The sequence below is a fragment of the Somniosus microcephalus genome, chromosome 4 (genome assembly GCF_052327205.1).
Source record: "Somniosus microcephalus isolate GS21.2 chromosome 4, FLI_Smic_1.0, whole genome shotgun sequence".
In the NCBI taxonomy this organism is placed as follows: Eukaryota; Metazoa; Chordata; class Chondrichthyes; order Squaliformes; family Somniosidae; genus Somniosus; species Somniosus microcephalus.
This window is the reverse complement of record NC_140990.1, coordinates 203,879,618-203,900,776: the sequence shown is the minus strand read 5'-3', so window position 1 is coordinate 203,900,776 and position 21,159 is coordinate 203,879,618. Positions and strand designations below refer to the sequence as shown.

General features: G+C 43.0%; 1 protein-coding gene and 1 long non-coding RNA gene across 2 annotated transcripts in view; one reads left to right on the top strand and one right to left on the bottom strand.

The window, feature by feature from the left end:
• Positions 1-21,086, top strand: part of LOC147120144 (uncharacterized) — a 61,402-nt gene extending 40,316 nt beyond the window's left edge. The window contains 3 exon segments of the mRNA XM_085985721.1: positions 10,739-10,892; positions 20,828-20,915; positions 20,918-21,086. Of these exon segments, the coding sequence (XP_085841847.1) occupies positions 10,739-10,892; positions 20,828-20,915; positions 20,918-20,968 (293 nt within the window). The 3' untranslated portion in view covers positions 20,969-21,086.
• On the bottom strand, positions 7,099-20,936 carry LOC147120145 (uncharacterized). Its single transcript, XR_015078135.1, has 2 exons — positions 16,972-20,936; positions 7,099-10,533 (listed from the first exon to the last, which is right to left on the bottom strand). It is a non-coding gene; the product is annotated as an uncharacterized LOC147120145 (long non-coding RNA).
• Positions 21,087-21,159: the final 73 nt, after the last annotated feature.

Here is a 21,159-nt window from a genome sequence, read left to right as displayed (position 1 = left end):
GGGGTGCCAGTCAAGCAGGCTGCTTTGTGCTGGGTAGTGTCCAGCTTGTGTGTTGTTGGAGTTGCACTCATCCAGGCAAGTGGAGAGTATTCCATCATACTCCTGACTTGTGCCTTTGTAGATGGTGGAAAGGCTTTGAGGAGTCAAGAGGTGAGACGGTCTCTGCAGCATACCTGCTCTTGTAGCCACGGTATTTATGTAGCTGGTCCAGTTAAGTTTCTGGTAAATGGTGACCCATAAGAATTAGGAGTAGGCCTTACGGCCCTTCGAGCCTGCTCTGCCATTCAATAAGATCATGGCTGATCTTCGACCTCAATTCCACTTTCCCACCCGATCCCCATATTCCTTGATTCCCTTAGAGTCCAAAAATCAATCTATCTCTCCGCCTTGAATATACTCAACGACTCTGCATTCACAGCCCTTTCAGGTAGAGAATTCCAAAGATTCACAACCCTGAGTGAAGAAATTCCTCCTCTTAGTCTTAAATGGTTGACCCCTTTTCCTGAGACTATGCCCCCTAGTTCTAGACTCGGGCAGTTAAGAAGGCAAATGGTATGTTGGCCTTCGTAGCGAGAGGAACAAGGATGTCTTGCTGCAGTTGTACAGGGCCTTGGTGAGACCACATCTTGAGTACTGTATGCAGTTTTGGTCGCCTTATCTGAGGAAGGATGTTCTTGCCATGGAGGGAGTGCAGCGAAGATTCACCAGGCTGATACCTGGGATGGCAGGAATGACATATGAGGAGAGATTGGGCTTGTACTCGCTGGAGTTTAGAAGAATGAGGGGATCTCATTGAAACTTATAAAATTCTGACAGGACTGGACAGACTAGATGCAGGAAGGATGTTCCCGATGGTCGGGGAGTCCAGAACCAGGGGTCACAGTCTAAGGATAAGGGGTAGGCCATTTAGGACAGAAATGAGGAGGAATTTCTTCACCCAGAGAGTGGTGAACCTGTGGAATTCTCTACCACAGAAGGCAGTAGAGGCCAATTCATTAAATATATTCAAGGAGTTGGATATATTTCTTAAGGCTAAAGGGATCAAGGGGTATGGGGAGAAAGCAGGGACAAGGTACTGAATTTGGATGATCAGCCATGATCGCATTGGGTGGCGGGGCAGGCTCGAGGGGCCGAATGGCCTAATCCTGCTCCTATCTTCTATGTTTCTATGACTCTTCAGCCAGGGGGAAAGAACCTCTCAGCATCTGGACCATGACCCCACTAGCAAGACTGTCACTGACCTCCTCTCCTCTGGAGATCTTCCCTCCATGGCCGCCAACCTCATAGTCCCCCAACCCCGCACAGCCCGCTTCTACCTCCTTCCCAAGATCCACAAACAGGACTGCCATGGTAGACCCATCGTTTCAGCCTGTTCTTGCCCTACGGAACTTATCTCTTCCTATCTTGACTCTCTTTTCCACTTGTCCAGTCTCTTCCCACCTACATTCGCGACTCTTCAGACGCCCTTCGTCACTAACAGTTTCCAGTTTCCTGGCCCCAACCGTCTCCTTTTCACTGGACATCCAATCCCTCTACACCTCCATCCCCCACCTGGACTGCCTGAGGGTGCTCCATTTCTTCCTTGAACAGAGGCCCATCCACCACCACCCTCCTCTGCCTAGCTGAACTTGTTTTCGCATTGAACAACTTCTCCTCTGACTCCACTCACTTCCTCCAAATTAAAGGTGTTGCTATGGGAACTCATAGAAACATAGAAGATAGGAGCAGGAGTAGGCCATTCGGCCCCTCGAGCCTGCTCCGCCATTCAATGAGATCATGGCTGATCATCCAAATTCAGTACCCTGTCACTGCTTTCTCCCCATATCCCTTGATCCCTTTAACCTTAAGAAATATATCTAACTCCTTCTTGAATACATTTAATGAATTGGCCTCCACCACCCTCTGTGGCAGAGAATTCTACAGGTTCACCACTCTCTGGGTGAAGAAATTCCTCCTCATCTCAGTCCTAAATGGCTTACCCCTTATCCTTAGACTATGACCCCTGGTTCTGGACTCCCCGGCCATCGGGAACATCCTTCCTGCATCTAGTCTGTCCAGGCCTGAGAGAATTTTATAGGTTTCGATGAGATCCCCTCTTAATCTTCTAAACTCCAGTGAGTATAAGCCCAATTGACACAATCTCTCCTCATATGTCATTCCTGCCATCCCAGGTATCAGCCTGGTGAATCTTCGCTGCACTCCTTCCATGGCAAGAACATCCTTCCTCAGATAAGGCGACCAAAACTGCACACAATACTCAAGGGTGGTCTCACCAAGGCCCTGTACAACTGCAGCAAGACATCTTTGTTCCTGTACTCGAACCCTCTTGCTACGAAGGCCAACATACCATTTGCCGCCTTAACCGCCTGCTGCACCTGCATGCTTACCTTCAGCGACTGTTGCACAAGAACACCCAGGTCTCTTTGTACTTCCCCTTCTCCCAATCTATTGCCATTCAAATAATCTGCCTTCCTGTTTTTGCCACCAAAGTGGATAACCTCACATTTATCCACATTATAGTGCATTTGCCATGTTTCTGCCCAATCACCCAACCTGTCCAAATCGTACTGGAGTTTCACGACATCCTCATCTCAGCATACCCTCCCACCCAGCTTTGTGTCGTCTGCAAATTTGGAGATATTACATCCAATTCCCTCGTCCAGATCATTAATATATATTGTGAACAGCTGGGGTCCTAGGACCGATCCTTGCGGTACCCCACTAGTCACTGCCTGCCACTTGGAAAACGACCCGTTTATTCCAACTCTTTGCTTTCTATCTGTCAACCAGTTCTCTATCCAAGTCAATAGCTTGCCCCCAATCCCATGTGCCTTAATTTTGCACACTAATCTCTTATGCGGGACCTTATCGAAAGCCTTCTCAAAGTCCAATTACACCACATCCACTGGTTCTCCCTTATCTATTTTACCAGTTACATCTTCAAAAAATTCCAGTAGTCAAGCACGATTTACCTTTTGTAAATCCATGTTGACTTTGTCCGATCCTGTCACTGCTTTCCAAGTGCTCTGCTATTACATCTTTTATAATGGACTCTAGCATTTTCCCCACTACCGATGTCAGGCTTACCAGTCTATAGTTCCCTGCTTTTTCTCTACCACCTTTTTTGAATAGTGGGGTAACATTAGCTACCCTCCAATCCATGGGTACTGTACCAGAGTCTATCGAGTTCTGGAAGATGACCAGCAATGCGTCTACTATCTCCAGGGCCACTTCCTTAAGTACCCTAGGATGTAGATTATCAGGCCCTGGGGATTTATCGGCCTTCAATCCCGTCAACTTCCCCAACACCATTTCCCTACAAATACTGATTTCTTTCAGTTCCTCCCTCTCATTAGTTCCTATGTTCCCCGACATCTCTGGGAGGTTATTTGTGTCCTCCTTTGAGAAGACAGAACCAAAATATGTATTTTAATTGGTCTGCCATTTCTTTGTTCCCCATTATAAATTCCCCTGATTCTGACTAAGGGACCTACGTTTGACTTCACCAATCTTTTTCTCTTCACATATATCTATAAAAGCTTTTACAGTCAGTTTTTATGTTCCCTGCAAGCTTACTTTCATAATCTATTTCCCCCCTCTTAATTAATCCCTTCGTCCTCCTTTGCTGAATCCTAAACTGCTTCCAATCCTCAAGTTTGCTGCTTTTTTTGGCCAATTTATATGTCCTCTCTTTGGATCTTATGTTATCCCTAATTTCCCTTGTTAGCCACGGTTGAGTCACCTTTTTTGATTTATTTTTATGCCAAACTGGGATAAACAAATTCTGTAGTTCATCCATGCGATCTTTAAATGTTTGCCATTGCCTGTCCACCATCAACCCTTTGAGTGACATTACCCAATCAATCCTACCCAACTCGCGTCTCATACCATCATAGTTCCCTTTATTTAAATTCAGGACCTTAGTCTCCGAGTCAACTACTTCTCTCTCCATCTTAATGAAGAATTCTATCACATTATGATCGCTCTGACCCAAGGGGCCTCGCACAACAAGATTGCTAATTAATCCTTTCTCATTGCATAATACCCAGTCTAAGATGGCCTGATCCCTAGTTGGTTCCTCGACATATTGGTCCAAGAAACCATCCCGTATACACTCCAGGAATTCCTCCTCCACAGTATTGTTACTAATTTGGTTAGCCCAATCTATATGTAGATTAAAGTCACCCATGATGACTGCTGTGCCCTTATTGCACGCTTCTCTAATTTCCCTTTTAATGCCATCCCCAACCTCTGCATTACTGTTTGGGGGTCTATACACCACTCCCACTAATGTTTTCTGCCCTTTGGTATTTCTCAGTTCTACCCATAGATTCCACATCATCAGAGCTAATCACAGAAACCCACACAGTGCAGATAGAGGCCATTTCGGCCCATCGAGCCTGCACCGACACATATCCCACCTGATCCCCGTAACCCCTACACCAACACATATCCCACCATATCCCTGTAACCCCACGTATTTAATCCCCCTAACACTAAGGGTCAATTTATCATAGCCAATCTTAATATCTTTCCTTACAATTGTTAATCCCCTCTTTAACCAGCAATGCTACCCCACCTCCTTTTCCTTTTTGCCTATCTTTCCTGAATATTGAATACCCCTGGATGTTGAGTTCCCAGCCTTGGTCCCCCTGGAGCCATGTTTCTGTAATCCCAATCATATCGTATTCATTTACCTCTATTTGCGCTGCTAATTCATCCACCTTATTACAAATGCGCCTTGCATTAAGACACAAAGCCTTCAGGCTTGTTTTTTTAACGCTCTTGGACCTTTTAGAATTATTAGTTACTGTGGCCATGTTTGTTTTAAACCCTTGATTTCTCTGATTGCCACCTTTTTTTCCTTCCTGTCTTTTGCTTCTATCCTTGTCTCCCTGCTCAGGTTCCCAACCCCCTGCCATTTTAGTTTAAACCCTCCCCCACAGCACTAGCAAACACTCCCCCACAGCACTAGCAAACACTCCCCCCAAGGACATTGGTCCTAGCTATGCCTGCCTGTTCATGGGATATGTGGAACATTTTGTTCCAGACCTACTCCGGTCCCCTCCCTCACCTCTTTTTCCGGTACATCGATGACTGTATCGCTGCAGTTTCCTGCTCTCGCCCTGAACTAGATAAGTTCATTCACTTTACTTCCAATTTCCACCCTTCCCTCACCTTCACATGGTCCATCTCCGACTCTTCCCTTCCTTGACTTCTCCGTCTCTCCATTTCTGGCGATTGGCTTTCGACAAACATCCACTACAAGCCCACAGCTACCTGGACTACACTTCCTCCCACTCCACTTCCTGTAAGGACTCTATTCCATTCTCCCAGTTTCTCCATCTCTGCTGCGTCTGTTCTGACGATGCCACCTTCCATACCAGTGCTTCTGACATGTCTTCCTTTTTCCTCAACCGTGGATTCCCCTTGACTGTGTCCATTCCCCGCACTTCTGCTCTCACCCCTTTCCCCTCCTTCCCAGAACCACAATAGGGTTCCCCTTGTCCTCACCTTTTACCCCACCAGCCTCCACATTCAACAGATCATTTTCCACAACCTCCAACATGATCCCACCACCAAACACATCTTCCCCTCACCTGCCCTGTCAGCATTCCGAAGGGACCGCTCCCTCCGTGACACCCTGGTCCACTCCTCAATCACTCCTACCAGCCCTTCTCCTTCCCACTGTCCAGGGCCCCAAATACCCCTTCCAGGTGAAACAGCGATTTACTTGTACTTCTTGCAATTTAATATACTGTATTTGCTGCTCACGATGCGGTCTCCTCTACATTGGGGAGACCAAATGCAGATTGGGCGACCGCTTGTGGAACACCTCCGTTCAGTCCATAAGGGTGACCCTGAGCTTCCGGTCGCCTGTCTCTTTAATTCACCGCTTCACTCCCACTCTGATCTCTCTGTCCTCGGCCTATTGCATTGTTCCAATGAAGCTCAACGTAAGCTCGAGGAACAGCACCTCATCTTTCGATTGGGCACTTTACAGCCTTTCGGACTCAACATCAAGTTCAACAATTTCAGATAATAATCCCTGCCCCCATTTTTCATGCTGTATGATCTTGCCATTCCCATTTGCAACATTTTATTTTTCCTGCCTCTTACATAAGCAAAATATGTTCTTTCAATTCCTTACTCCCCTCCTAAACCGCAACCCCCCCTCCCTCTGCACCTGCTTAATCTGTTACATCTCCAGCTTTTTCCAGTTCTGATGAAGGGTCCCAGACCTGAAAAGTTAACTCTGTTTCTCTCTCCACGGATGCTGCCTGGCCTGAGTATATCCAGCATTTTCTGTTCTCTCCGCATCTACCTTGTCAATCCCCCTTAGAATCTTATGTTTCAATGAGATCACCTCTTATTCTTCTAAATTCAAGAGTATTGGTGCAATCTCTCCTCATAGGACTACCCTCTCATCCCAGGGATCAATCTAGTGAACCTTGGTTGCTCCGCCTCTAAGGCAGGTATGTCCTGTCTCCAATAAGGAGACCAAAACTGTACACAGTTCTGATTTTAAACATCTCAGCTTGAAATGCATTTTGGGGGTGAAATTGTTTTCTCCATAATTAACTTGCTAATAATTCCAAAACTGTATATAGTACTCCAGGTGTGGTCTCACCAAAGCTCTGTACAATTGTAATTCATCCTTACTCTTGTACTCCAACTCCCCTTGCAGTAAAGGCCAAAAGGCCATTTGCCTTCCTAATTGTAAGAAAGGAAAGTTGAGGTTTGATGGGACCAAACATACCTGCTACAGAAAAGAGGAATCAGACTAAATTCTGTCAAAAGTACAATTTTGTTGTGATGGATGTTTGGTTTATACAAATGCATAGGACCAAAAGGCATTGAAGAGCAAATCGTAAGTAATCAAGTGGACTACATTGTAATAGGAAAGTATCTATAAAATGCAGTCAAGAAAATGAAAAAAAAATACTTGATACAGACAGCACAACCATTGTTTGCAGAGATAATCATTAACAAAGCTGTTAATTGGCATTTATAGTTTAAAAAGTCAAATTGCAAAAAATATGCTGTTTGTGAATTACAGAATTGAGCTGGAAATTGATACAGAAGTATAAGAGTGTATTATATGCAAACATACTTTAATTCGTTTTTGACAAAGCTGATTTTAAACATCTCTGCTTGAAATGCACTTTGGGGTGAAATTGCTCTTTACAAAAAACGATGCTGTTTTCTCCATAACCAACTTGCTAACAATTGCAAGACTTGTGTATTTGGAAAGGTGTACTTTCTGAAAATGCTGTTCCAGTGGGTCATTAATTGAAGGGCGAAAACAAGACGTTCTCCAAATTTCTGTTAGGTCATTTCACACTTTTTATTCGTACCTCTGTTGGTGTACCAAGGCCCACCTCAGGCAGATCACTTTCAGTTGGCACTGGGCTCTAATTAACACTAGCTTCTGGTTTCAAGATGTATACTCCATGTAGCAGACCTTTCCTAGTGATCAATGGCCGAAACACATGCTTGCAACATTGAACAATTTTAAGAACTGTGAAACAAGCTCTAAACTCAGCAAAAAGGCTCATTGTGACCATTGTTTGCTACAAAATCTGCAAACTCTGTTCCAAATGCAAAGAGTACATTCAGCTCCTCCACCTTCATATGAAGAAGCTCTGGGGAAAAAATTGAGTGGGGTAGAGTGGTATCAGGAGTGTTCAACAAAACCTAGTACTTGGACAACTGTTCCACACTAATCCATGTAGCAGGGACAGTATTTCAGAAGCTCCGACAATTTCCTCCAGCATAATTGCAAATTTACTCAGTCTCCGAACTCTGCAGCTGCTTTGTTGTCATCACTGATGAGCAGGAGCTATCATCAAAAACTTCAGCGCTATCATAGTATCTATCAAGATTCCCATTTTGATTGACACAACCTTGCAGGACAGGAAGAATCAAATGTAAGACATCACACAACACCAGGTTATAGTCCAACAGCTTTATTTGAAATCACAAGCTTTCGGAGCGCTGCTCCTTCGTCAGGTGAAGTGGAGAAATGCATAAAGACACAGCTTATATAGTCAGAGAATAATGTCAGATGTTTACAGGTAATCTTGCCAACTGCCATTTATCATGAAATTATCAAATAATTCCATGGGCTTCAACTTTGCTGACAAGCCTATTATGTGGCACGTTATCAAACACCTTTTGGAAGTCCATGAATACCACATCAACCGCATTGCCCTCATCAACTCTTTGTTGTCTCATCAAAAAACTCAATCAAGTTAGTTAAACACTATTTGCCTTTAACAAATCCATGCTGGCTTTCCTTAATTAATTCGCACTTGTCCAAGTGACTGTTAACTTTGTCCTGGATTATCATTTTTAAAAGCTTCCCCACTACCGAGGTTAAACTGACTGGCCTGTAGTTGCTGGGTTTATCCTTGCACCCTTTTTTGAACAAGGGTGTAACATTTGCAATTCTCCAGTCCTCTAGCACCACCCCCCTATCTAAGGAGGATTGGAAGATTATGGTCAGTACCTCTGCAATTTCCACCTTTTACTTCCCTCAGCATCCTAGGATGCATCCCATCTAGTCCTGGTGACTTATCTACTTTAAGTACAGCCAGCCTTTCTAGTATCTCCTCTATCAATTTTTATCCCATCCAGTATCTCAACTACCTACTCTTTCACTATGACTTTGGCAGCATCTTCTTCCTTGGTAAAGACAGATGCGGAGTACTCATTTAGTACCTCAGCTATGCCCTCTGCCTCCATGCATAGGTCTCCTTTTTGGTCCCTAATCGGCCCCACCCCTCCTCTTACTACCTGTTTACTATTTAGATGCCTATAGAAGACTTTTGGATTCCCTTTTGTTAGCTGCCAAGCTATTCATGCTCTCTTATTTCCTTTTTCTATATTCAACCCGATTCTCACTTGTATTCTCAACCTGACCTCTGTCATACACCCCCTTTTTCTGCTTCATCTTACTCACTCTCTCTCTCTTTCATCATCCAGGGAGCTCTGACTTTGGTTGCCTACCTTTCCCCCTTGTGGGAATGTACCTCAACTGTACCCGAACCATCTCCTCTTTAAAGGCAGCCCATTGTTCAATTACAGTTTTGCCTGCCAATCTTTGATATTTCAATTTACCTGGGCCAGATCCATTCTCAACCCACTGAAATTGGCCTTCCTCCAATTAAGTATTTTTACTCTAGATTGCTCCCTGTCCTTTTCCATAGCTAATCTAAACATTGATACTATGATCACTGTTCCCTAAATGTTCCCCAACTGACAGTTGCTCCACGTGACCCACTTCATTTCCCAGAACCAGATCCAGCAATGCCTCCTTCCTCATTGGGCCGGAAACATACTGATCAAGAAAGTTCTCTTGAGCACATTTTAGAAATTCTTTCCCCTCTCTGCCCTCTACACTATTACTATCCTGTCTATATTTGGATAGTTGAAGTCCCCCATTTTCACTACTCTATAGTTCTTGCACCTCTAATTTCCCTGCAAATTTGCTCCTCTATCTAGTTGGTGACCTATAGAATACATCTAGTAGTGTAACGGCACCTCTATTGTTTCTACACTCTAACCAATAGATTCTGACCTTGACCCCTCCAGGACATCCTCTCTCTCTATCACTGATATTCTCAATCAGTACTGCCACCCCACCTCCTTTCTTTCCTTCCCTATCTTTCCTGAACATCTTCTATCCAGGAGAATTTAGAACAGTCTTTTGCTGACAAATTCCATGCTCTCAATTCAGGGAAGGCTGCAACCAAATTTCAGGTTCTCTCTCCAGACCTTGCACTTGCTGCTTGTTTTTCATCCATTATCCTGGTACTGATGCATACTTCCTTAGTTGCCTACTTTTTTTTTTAACAATGTCACTACTCTCTCATCTAGCTTGAAATACACTTTTACACTTTCAAGAATTCCTGACTTTATCTAATGTGAAGCTTTGAGACCATACACTTTTGTCAATTCACCAATTTTTTTCTGTTCATTAATCTCTTAAACTAAAGCTACACTGCAATGTGCTCTTCTCCCACAGCACACTGCATGGGAACTGAGCTGTCAACTCATTGAATAAAGTATGAATTACTGGACTATTGTTTAATATGTTGACTGAGTACATGAACTTGAGACCAGTGTTTTCCATGATAGTCAAGGCAATTGCTGCCTTAATTTTTCCCCAACGAATACCCTTTTTCTTCATTGCAATTGAGCTTGCTCTGCAATTACTAATGTTTTGTGGCTTTGTTTACACTGCCAGAGCTTGTGACCAAGCTTGATATTGCTGACATCTATCAGCTGTTTCTCTTTGCATTTTTCTTTGAAACAAAAACTCCACTCCCTGTTTGTGGTCTGCCAACAAGTCTTCTGTCTTTCCCATAAAGTATTGTTAGATCTTTAATCTACAGCAGTAGTGTTCTAGTGGAATCAATTAGCAACTCGCTACCTTTTGGAAGGGAAGATCATATGGGTAATGTCATGCCAATGGTCTTGAATGGCTTGTATCCTTCATGATTTTCTCTTGTCCCTTTACACTGTCTACTGGAGTAAAATAACAGACAAGTCATTTCCCATTACATATATTTAAAATGCTACATGTAAAGGTGAGTAACCTATCTCTTTCCCTAATCTGTACTAGATTGCATCATTAACTAAATATTTTATAGACCTACTTGTGTTGTAACTTGTACCTATAGCAACCTTAAAATTAGAATTTCCCCCCCCCCGTTTCCCATTTCTTTAACAGGGAAGAAAGTCCTAAAAGATGTGACAAATTTAACTCCTAGCAAACTTGATGGTCAGTCACAACTCATTGAAGGGAAACAAAAAGGGCTTCTCTGTATACACAGCAAACGTCGAACTACTGCAACATTAAATTACAAAGAACCACCACTCCACAGGTATGTGAATTAATTTTGTTAATCACTTCTGTTTGCTACTTCAAAAGCCAAATTCTCTCATAGTATATTCAATCAAATTCAGATCAAGAATTAGATTTTTTCTTCCAAACTTGGGGATCGTGTTTGTAAATCTCAAACAGATCCTTTTATACTAAGATTCCAACTCTGGTTGAAAATAAAATGCCTAGGCAAAGGATCAGTCTTTTACAGATACTGTAGTGAAAGATTGCATGGTTTCTGCAAGAAAGGTCACTTTTTTTTTTAAGTTTAAAAAAAAAAAAAAAAAAAAAAAAAAATTGGAGTGGCAAATGTAACCCCACTATTTAAAAGAGGGAGAGAAAACAGGGAACTACAGAGCGGTTAGCCTAACATCAGTAGTGAGGAAAATGCTAGAGTCTTATAAAGGATGTGATAACAGGACACTTAGAAAATATCAATGGGATTAGACAAAGTCAACATGGATTTATGAAAGGGAAATAGTGTTTGACAAACCTACTGGAGTTTTTTGAGGATATAACTGGTAGAATATAGATAAGGGCGAGCCAGTGGATGTGGTGTATTTGGATTTTCAGAAGGCCTTTGATAAAGTCCCACATAAAAGGTTAGTGTGCAAATTTAAAGCACATGGGATTGGGGGTAATACACAGGTATGGATTGAAAATTGATTAACTGACAGGAAACAGATAGTAGTAGGAATAAATGGGTCTTTTTCAGGGTGGCAGGTGGTGACTAGTGGGGTACCACAGGGATCAGTGCTTGGGCCCCAGCTATTCACAATATATATCAATGATTTGGATGAGGGAACCAAATGTAATATTTCCAAGTTTGCTGATGACACACAACTAGGTGGGGTTGTGAGGAGGCTGCAAAGAGGCTTCAAGGCGATTTAGACAAGTTGAGTGAGTAGGCAAATACATAGCAGATGCAGTATAACGTGGATAAATGTGAAGTTATCCACCTCGGTAGGAAAAACAAAGGCAGAGTATTATTTAAATAGTGATAGATTGGGAAATGTTGATGTACAAAGGGACCTGGGTGTCCTTGTACACCAGTCACTGAAAGCAAACATGCAGGTGCAGCAAGCAGTTAGGAAGGCAAATGGTATGTTGGCCTTCATTGCAAGAGGATTTGAGTACAGGAGCAAGGATGTCTTACTACAGTTATACAGGGCCTTGGTGAGACCACACCTGGAGTACTGTGTGCAGTTTTGGTCTCCTTACCGAAGAAAGGATATACTTGCCATAGAGGGAGTGCAGCGAATGTTCACCAGACTGATTCCTGGGATGACAGGACTGTCGTAAGAAGAGAGATTGGGTCGACGAGGCCTCTATTCACTGGAGTTTAGAAGAATGAGAGGGGATCTCATTGAAATATATAAAATTCTGACAGGGCTAAACAGACTGGATGCAGGGAGAATGTTTCCCCTGGCTGGGGGCTCTAGAATGAGGGGTCACAGTCTCGGGATATGAGGTCGGACATTTAGGACTGAGTGAGGAGAAATTTCTTCACTCAGGGTGGTGAACCTATGGAATTCTCTACCACAGAAGGCTGTGGAGGCCAAGTCACTGAATATATTTAAGAAGGAGATAGATTTCTAGACACAAAAGGCATCAAGGGGTATGGGGAGAGAGCAGGAATATGGTATTGAGATAGAGGATCAGCCATGATCATATTGAATGGCGGAGCAGGCTTGAATGGCCGAATGGCCTACTCCTGCTCCTATTTTTCTATGTTCTAAAAAAAGATTTCTGATTGCAGATGTTGCCTCATCAATGGTAGATAGGGTCTAACTTTGAAGATTTTCTTTGGAGACCAAACACTTTAAAAGTGCAATGCCAAGTGGTTCAAGGCATTGTTACCTGTAGATAATCCTGATGGAACCATTTTTGTTCCTGATGCTGATTGGTGCACTCTAAGGTTAAAGCTTTTGAGATTAAATAAATCAACCAGAAAAGGTATGGCTCAAAAGACCCAGTCCATCCGATTGCTTTAACTTGCTATTATCTCATCCATGTCGAGGAGAGACCTATGTTTGGAAAGATCAAGCATTGGGAGAGGTAGTGTTTGCTAGCACTGGATTTCAGTTCCCTACTGCAAGAATTAGCTCTTGTAAAATAGCAGTGATTTGGTCAAATGCAGAACCTTGCAGGGTCGTGCAGAGAATTATAGAAATTTTATCAACGTGGAACCAGGCCGTTCAGCCCATGTTCGTTTTTATCCCTCACCCTGGTGCCAGGGTCAAGGATATCACTGAGCGGCTGCAGGGCATTCTGGAGGGGGAGGGTGAACAGCCAGAGGTCGTGGTCCACATTGGTACCAACGACATAGGTAAAAAGAGGGATGAGGTCCTGCAGCAAGAATTTAGGGAGCTAGGTGAAGGATTAAAGAGCAGGACCTCAAAGGTTGTAATCTCTGGATTACTCCCGGTGCCACGTGCTAGTGAGTATAGGAATGGGAAGATAGAACAGATGAATGCGTGGCTAAAGGGATGGTGCAGGAGGGAGGGCTTTAGTTTCCTGGATCACTGGGTCTGCTTCTGGGAAAGGTGGGACTTGTACAAGTCGGACGGTTTACACCTGAACCAGAGGGGAACCAATATCCTTGCGGGGAGGTTTGCTAGCACTGCTGGGGGGGGTTTAAACTAACTTGGCAGGGGGATGGGGTACAGAGTGGAGCTATAGCAGGGGGTGATTTACAGCCAAATACAGAGAAAAAAACAAGGCAGAGCAAATACGCGAAGGCAAAAGGGAATATGGCAGGGCTGGAAGGCATTTATTTTAATGCAAGGAGTCTTGCAAATAAGGTGGACGAACTGAAGTTGTTGAATACATGGGAGTACGATATTGTTGCTATCACGGAGACATGGTTGAGGGAGGGTCAGGACTGGCAGCTCAATATTCCGGGGTATAGAATCTTCAGGCGAGACAGAGGGGGGTGTAAAAGGGGAGGGGGTGTTGCAATATTAATTAAGGAGTCAATTACTGCTGTAAGGAGGGATGATATATTAGCGGGTTCCTCTGATGAGGCCATATGGGTAGAACTTAAAAACAAAAAGGGGGCAAGCACTTTGCTGGGAGTGTACTATAGGCCCCCAAACAGTCAGGGGGAGATAGAGGAACAGATATGTAGGCAAATCTCAGAAAAGTGTGAAAATAATAGGGTAATAATAGTGGGGGATTTCAACTTCCCCAATATAAATTGGGATAGTCAGAGTGTGAAAGGCTTAGAGGGTGCAGAATTCTTAAAGTGCATCCAGGAGAGCTTTTTGAGCCAACATGTAGAAAGTCCTACAAGAGAGGGGGCGATACTGGACCTAATTCTGGGGAATGTAGCCGGGCAAGTGGTGGAAGTGTCAGTAGGAGAGCATTTTGGCGATAGTGACCATAATTCGGTGAGATTTAAGGTGGTCATGGAAAAAGACAAAGACGGCCCGGAAATAAGGGTTCTAAATTGGGGGAAGGCCGATTTTAATATGATAAGGCAGGATCTGGCCAAAGTGGACTGGGAGCAGCTACTTATATGAAAATCCACATCAAGACAGTGGGAGACTTTCAGAAGGGAAATAGAGAGAGTACAACGCCAACATGTTCCTGTAAAGGTCAAGGGTGGGACCAACAAGCAAAGGGAACCTTGGATGACAAGGGATATACAAAAATGCATTAGAAATAAAAGGGGGGCTTTTGGCAGTTACAAAAGACTAAAGAAGCCCTAGAGGAGTATAAAAAGTGCAGGGGCATACTTAAAAAAGAAATTAGGAGGGCAAGGAGGGGCCATGAAATAACACTGGCGAGCAAAATAAAGGAAAATCCTAAGATGTTTTATAAGTATATTAAGGGCAAGAGGATAACCAGGGAAAGGGTAGGGCCCATTAGGGACCAAAGTGGCAATCTGTGTAGAGCCAGATGATGTAGGCGGGGTTTTAAATGAATTTTTTGCATCTGTGTTCACTATGGAGAGAGACGATGCAGACATAGAAATCGGGCAAGGGGACTGTGACATACTTGAACATATTAGCATCGAGAGGGAGGAGGTGCTAGCGGTTTTAGCAGGCCAAAAAGTGGATAAATCCCCAGGCCCGGACGAGATGTATCCCAGGCTGCTGTGGGAGGCAAAGGAGGAGATTGCAGGGGCTCTGACACAAATTTTCAGAACCTCTCTGGCCACAGGGGATGTACCAGAGGACTGGAGAACAGCTAATGTAGTACCACTATACAAGAAGGGTAGCAGGGATAAACCAGGGAATTACAGGCCAGTGAGCCTAACATCTGTGGTGGGGAAATTATTGGAAAAAATTCTGAGGGACAAAATTAATCTCCACTTGGAGAGGCAAGGATTAATCGGGGATAGTCAGCATGGCTTTGTCAAGGGTAAATCATATCTGACAAATCTGATTGAATTTTTCGAGGGGGTGACGAGGGGGGTGGATGAGGGAAATGCTGTGGATGTGGTTTACATGGACTTCAGTAAAGCTTTTGACAAAGTCCCGCATAGGAGACTGGTCAAGAAGGTAAGAGCCCATGGGATCCAGGGTGCCTTGGCGCGTTGGATCCTAAACTGGCTGAGTGGCAGGAGGCAGAGGGTGATGGTCGAAGGATGCTTTTGTGACTGGAAGCCTGTGTCCAGTGGGGTACCTCAGGGATCGGTGCTGGGTCCCTTGTTGTTTGTGATCTACATAAATGATTTGGATGAGAATGTAAAGGGTATGATCAGTAAGTTCGCAGATGACCCGAAAATTGGTGGGGTGGTAAATTGCGAGGAGGAAAGCCTCAGGCTACAGGACGATATAAACGGGTTGGTCAGATGGGCGGAAAAGTGGCAAATGGAATTTAACCCTGAAAAGTGCGAGGTGATGCATTTTGGACGGACAAATAAGGCAAGGGAATACACAATGAGTGGTAGGACCCTAGGAAGTACAGAGGGTCAGAGGGACCTTGGTGTACATGTACATAGATCTCTGAAGGCAGCGGAACAGGTAGATAAGGTGGTTAAAAAGGCATATGGGATACTTGCCTTCATTAGCCGAGGCATAGAATATAAGAGCAGGGAGGTTATGATGGAGCTGTACAAAACGCTGGTGAGGCCACAGCTGGAGTACTGTGTGCAGTTCTGGTCGCCTCACTATAGGAAGGATGTGATTGCGTTGGAGAGGGTGCAGAGAAGATTCACCAGGATGTTACCTGGGATGGAGCGCCTCAGCTATGAAGAAAGACTAAACAGGCTGGGGTTGTTTTCCTTGGAGCAAAGAAGGCTGAGGGGGGACCTGATTGAGGTGTACAAAATGATGAGGGGCATAGATAGGGTAGATAAAGAGGAACTTTTCCCCTTAGTAGGGGGGTCAATAACAAGGGGGCATAGATTCAGGGTAAGGGGCAGGAGATTTAGAGGGGATTTGAGGAGGAACTTTTTCACCCAGAGGGTGGTTGGAATCTGGAACTCACTGCCTGAAAGGGTGGTAGAGGCAGGAACCCTCACAACATTCAAGAAGCATTTGGATGAGCACTTGAAATGCCATTGCATACAAGGCTATGGACCAAATGCTGGAAAATGGGATTAGACAGGACAGGGGTGGATGGGCGGCGCGGACACGATGGGCCGAAGGGCCTCTTTCTGTGCTGTAAAACTCTATGACTCTATGAGCAGTAGTCCTAATTTCTTGTGCCCACCCTTTATCCCCTTTCCTCAGCCACCAATCCAAACTATTCTGAAGAGATGACATGTTCTCTGCTTTAATCCATAACTCTAGTAATGCATTCCACAGCCTCACAATCCTGTTATGTAAAAAAAAAGTTACTCCTTTCTGTTACAAACATGCAAACAATGACTGATGGGTAAAGATCATCTGGTCCATCGACCCTGTCCCACATAATTGTGATACCTTGTGTATCGCAACGTATTCACTCCACCCCACCCGAAACCATGTGATCTCCTGGTTTTTTGCCTCTTCCAGATGATAAACCCAGGCCAATTTGGAGGGGGGGGGGGGGGGGGAGGAAACCTGGGAAATTCCCCTCCAACCCAGCTAGGTGATCAAAACTGGTACAGGAGATCACACTGGCCCCAAATTCTCTGCAGTACCTACCTTCTGTAAGAGATGATCTCCGCCTCAGCCAGAAACAAATGCAGCTCTCGCACGAAGGAATTCAGTGAGTCCACGTCCACCACATGAGATGGCAGCCTGTTTGAGGTCCTCAATTTTCTGGAAAAAGAACTAACCTCCTGACAACTAACCTAGATCTAGCCTTGTACAACTTAAATTTGTGAACCCCGATTCCCCCTAACCTATTTAATTGAAATAGACTCAGCTAGAACACAATTTATTCCCTTCATTATCTTAACCCCAATCAAATCCCCCCCCCCCCCCTCCCCCTCCCAAAGCTTACACTTCTTTAGCCTATCTTGATCATTAAGATGCTTTAGACTGGGAATTAGTCTAGTGGCCCTCCTGCACCCTCTCCAGTCTCTATCACCCACCATGTGAGACCTAAACTGGACACAGTATTCCAAATGTGGCCTGACTCAGGTCTTGTACAAGGACAAAACAGAGTGCCTCGTCTTGTACTCGATTGTCCTTTGGATACACCCAAGCACCCGATTTGCTCTAGGTATCACTACAAAGCCTTGCTCATGTACTTTTAAGGATGTATGCACTAGAATGTCCAAATCTTGTTTTCTGTCTCCATCTTTAATGCCTTTCCCTGAAGGGTGTCTGAATGTTGAGCATTTGCCGTGCCCACATGCATAACACTGCACTTCTAAGTTATATATCATTTTCCAGTCTTAAGCCCAATCTCCCATCATCCAACACATTATGATCTGCCTGAAGCAGACGAGCATCATCTACAGTTCTAACACTTGCACAGATCTTGGTATCCTCTGCAAATTTGCAGATAATGCCCCCAACCCCTACAGCTAGATTATTAAGAATAGTAGAGGTTCTAAATCTTGTATTTATGACCCCTTGTTACTGGAAAAAGTCTGTTTCTATCTACTCTGTCCCACCCCTTCATGATTTTAAACACCTCCACCAAATCACCCTGGAATTTCCTCTGTTCTAATGAAAATTGCCCCAATTTTACACATTCTTATTTATATTTCCTATCATCCTCCCTATTGCCTCGATGTCTTTCCAATGGTGAGAGGCTCAAAACTGCACACAATACTTTAACTGTGGTCTTATGGTTTCATATAAATTTGTCATTGCATCTGCAATTTATATTCCATTCCTCTTGCCATAAAACCCAGTATTCCATTTGGATTTTATTTTGGCCTTATCCACTTCAGATGCTGCTTTTAATGTTTTGTGAACCCCAAATCTCTACTCTTCTACATCATACAGCCTTCCTCCATTCAAAGTATACTTCTTACTTTTTTTAAAAACCAAAATTTACCACCATATAACTTAACTAACATCAAATTACATCTAGCATTTTTTAGTATTGTCTGAAAATTTAAATATCAACTGTTTTGAGAGGGGGTAAAAAAAGCAAATATTTCATGTAAGCATTCCATGTTGGCATCACCTAGTGTGGTGTAGGTGATAAGACCATTGAGATAAGAATGACATGAAGTGGGGGGGGAAACTTTTTTAAATTATAGACTAAATCAGATTGGGGTATTGTAAGTAAAATCTCTATTTTCACAGGTGCTATCAACCAGAGGCAGAGTAAATAAGAATGCATTCAGATCAGAAGGTTTTAGATCTTTTATGTAACTGGGCAGCTACAGTTCAATGTCCATAAATTAGGAAGTTAAATAAAATTAGAATAAACATTTTTACCTGACTTAAAAGGGAATTGGATAGTTGTTTGAAAAAGAGGAATATTATAATATGGGGAGTGACCAGGAGAGTGGGATTATACTCTGTCCTGTATGGAGAAAAACACTGACTCAGACTTAGTCAAATGACTTTTTTTGCTGTAACATTCTATGACTTGTGGAATAAGTTGCTGTGGAAGACCACTCCGGCATACAGTATAAATGTGTTTGGGAATATTGAATACATGTTTGAGGGAAGAGCAAGCTAGAGAGATGGAATTGAGAAAGCGAATAGGTGGATTTATCTCTAGATTTGCTGTGCTGGGCCCAGTGACCTTTACCTAATCATAGAAAATATGTTCTCATCAGTTAAGGCCAGTTGTAAGAAGCTTCCTAGAAGCATTTATGAATTTACACCAGAAGATAAGCTGCACTGAATCCAATTGTCTTTATGAACAAATTTATGAATTTCCTACTGAGTATAATTCCAGAGAAAACAACACTATAAAAAGTTAGTTTATAATATAGACACCATGCATGTCTGCATCAACAGCTATGCAATATACTTGGCACATTTATCTACCACCAGATGGGACAGTATCTAGTTCGTATCTGCTTCAAATAAAATGTACACATGGGAGGCTCATCTGCAGAAATCAATTTTTATAGAACCCAAAATGGAAAGCACCATTTCAAAATTTGAAAACTTACATCAATATTTCTGTCTAGGTTCCACACAGCCCCAATACTGTCACCAAGAAGCAGTTCTCACCGACCAGAATTTGTATTTCTATAGCATCTAACATAGAAAACATACAAGATTTTTTGATGGGAGCGGAGCAAAAATAGATGAAAGGAAAGGATGCTGAGCCATGGTGAAGGGCGTTAGAAAAGGTGATCGAAGTTTGTGGCCCAGAAGTCTGATGTTTGTGGGTTCCACTGCAGGGATTTGAGCACATAAGCAGACTGAGACTCCAGTGCAGTATTGAGGTGTGCTACTCTGTCATAGGTGCCATCTTTCGAATGATATTAAACTGAGGCCCCGTCTGCCACCTCTGGTGGATGAAAAAGATCCCATGGCACTACTCGAAGAGGAGCAGAGAGTTCTCAGTGTCTTGGACAACATTTATCCCTCGAGCAATACCACTTTAAAAAACATTATCTGGTCATTATAACATTGCTGTTTGTGGGACCTTAACTATGCACAAAATGTTTCCTACATTAGAGACTACATGCCAAAATTTCTTTACTACAGCTAATTAAGTGCTTTGGGATGTCCTGAGGTCATGAAATATGCATGTTTTTATTGACTGAAAAATGAATTTTGAGAAGGTGGATCAGTTTAAACAGGTAATTTTGGAAAATAGGACTGAGGTGGCAAAAGGTTGTCACTAGTGATGGGGGCAAAGCGAGTGTCCAAAAAGCTAGAGTTGGAGAACCAGAGGGTACAGAAGGCTGGAGGAGGTTGCAAACATGGTGTGTTGTGAAATAGTGGAGGAATTTGAAGAGTAATTTAAATTCAGTTCACTGTGGCAGGGTATCAATGCAAGTCATATTGAAGAACTTTACAATGAATTACTTTAAGGCACAATGACAATTTTATAGGCAATTGTAGCAGCCATTTGTGTACAAGATCCCACAAACAGCAATGACTAGTCACTTTTTTTGGTGGTGCTGATTAAGGGATAAGGTTGGCCAAGACTCTCAACTATTGCATTGGTCCAGCAACAGATATGAGGGATGCAGGGAGGCCAGGATAGTGTTCAGTGTTGTACAGTTTACTATAATCCTCTGACCATGAAATGCATCATAGCAGTGTTATGGCATCTTTTTGGGTTAGGGACCTATGTACAGTTCAGTTTTACACTTCTGTTTTTGTTGTCTCACTTGGTGCTTTAGGTATAAATGGCTGTCTTCTCCCAGTCAGTACAACTACATCATTCTCTATCACTTGATTTCCTATCTCGTGTGCTGCAGCAGTGAAACTTTTGATTACGGTGTATTGTGTTGCCATGGATTTGTGATCATTGTAATTGTTTCCTTTTAACTTATTTAAAAACTGTCCTACAAAACTCCAGTGTTAAAAAATTAAAGGGAATTTTATATGCTGATTTATCCTATTTAGTGCTACAATAACCTGACAATTATGTAATGTGTAAAACTTGCTTTTTCTTTTGCAGAAAACTGCGTCGAGGGGATGATTTCACAGACTCAAAGTTTCTGCATTCACCTGTGTTTAAAACTGGAAAGAAAAAAAACAAAAGGTGCAGTGTACCAAAAGTGCACAAGTAAGCATGTGGGAAGAAGAAAAGGCAACTTAGTTGATTTTCTTATGACCTCAATTTCCAACTAAAATTTCAGAGATCAAGTACTTTACTGTATTTATCATTTCTCTGAAATTTTATTGTCATGGCTACCCAAATAAAGAATGTACCTCAATGTATTGTGATAGTTATTGCAATGTCAATTTATATAACTTTACACAGGAGAGTTTAAGTAGTTATCAGGAGAT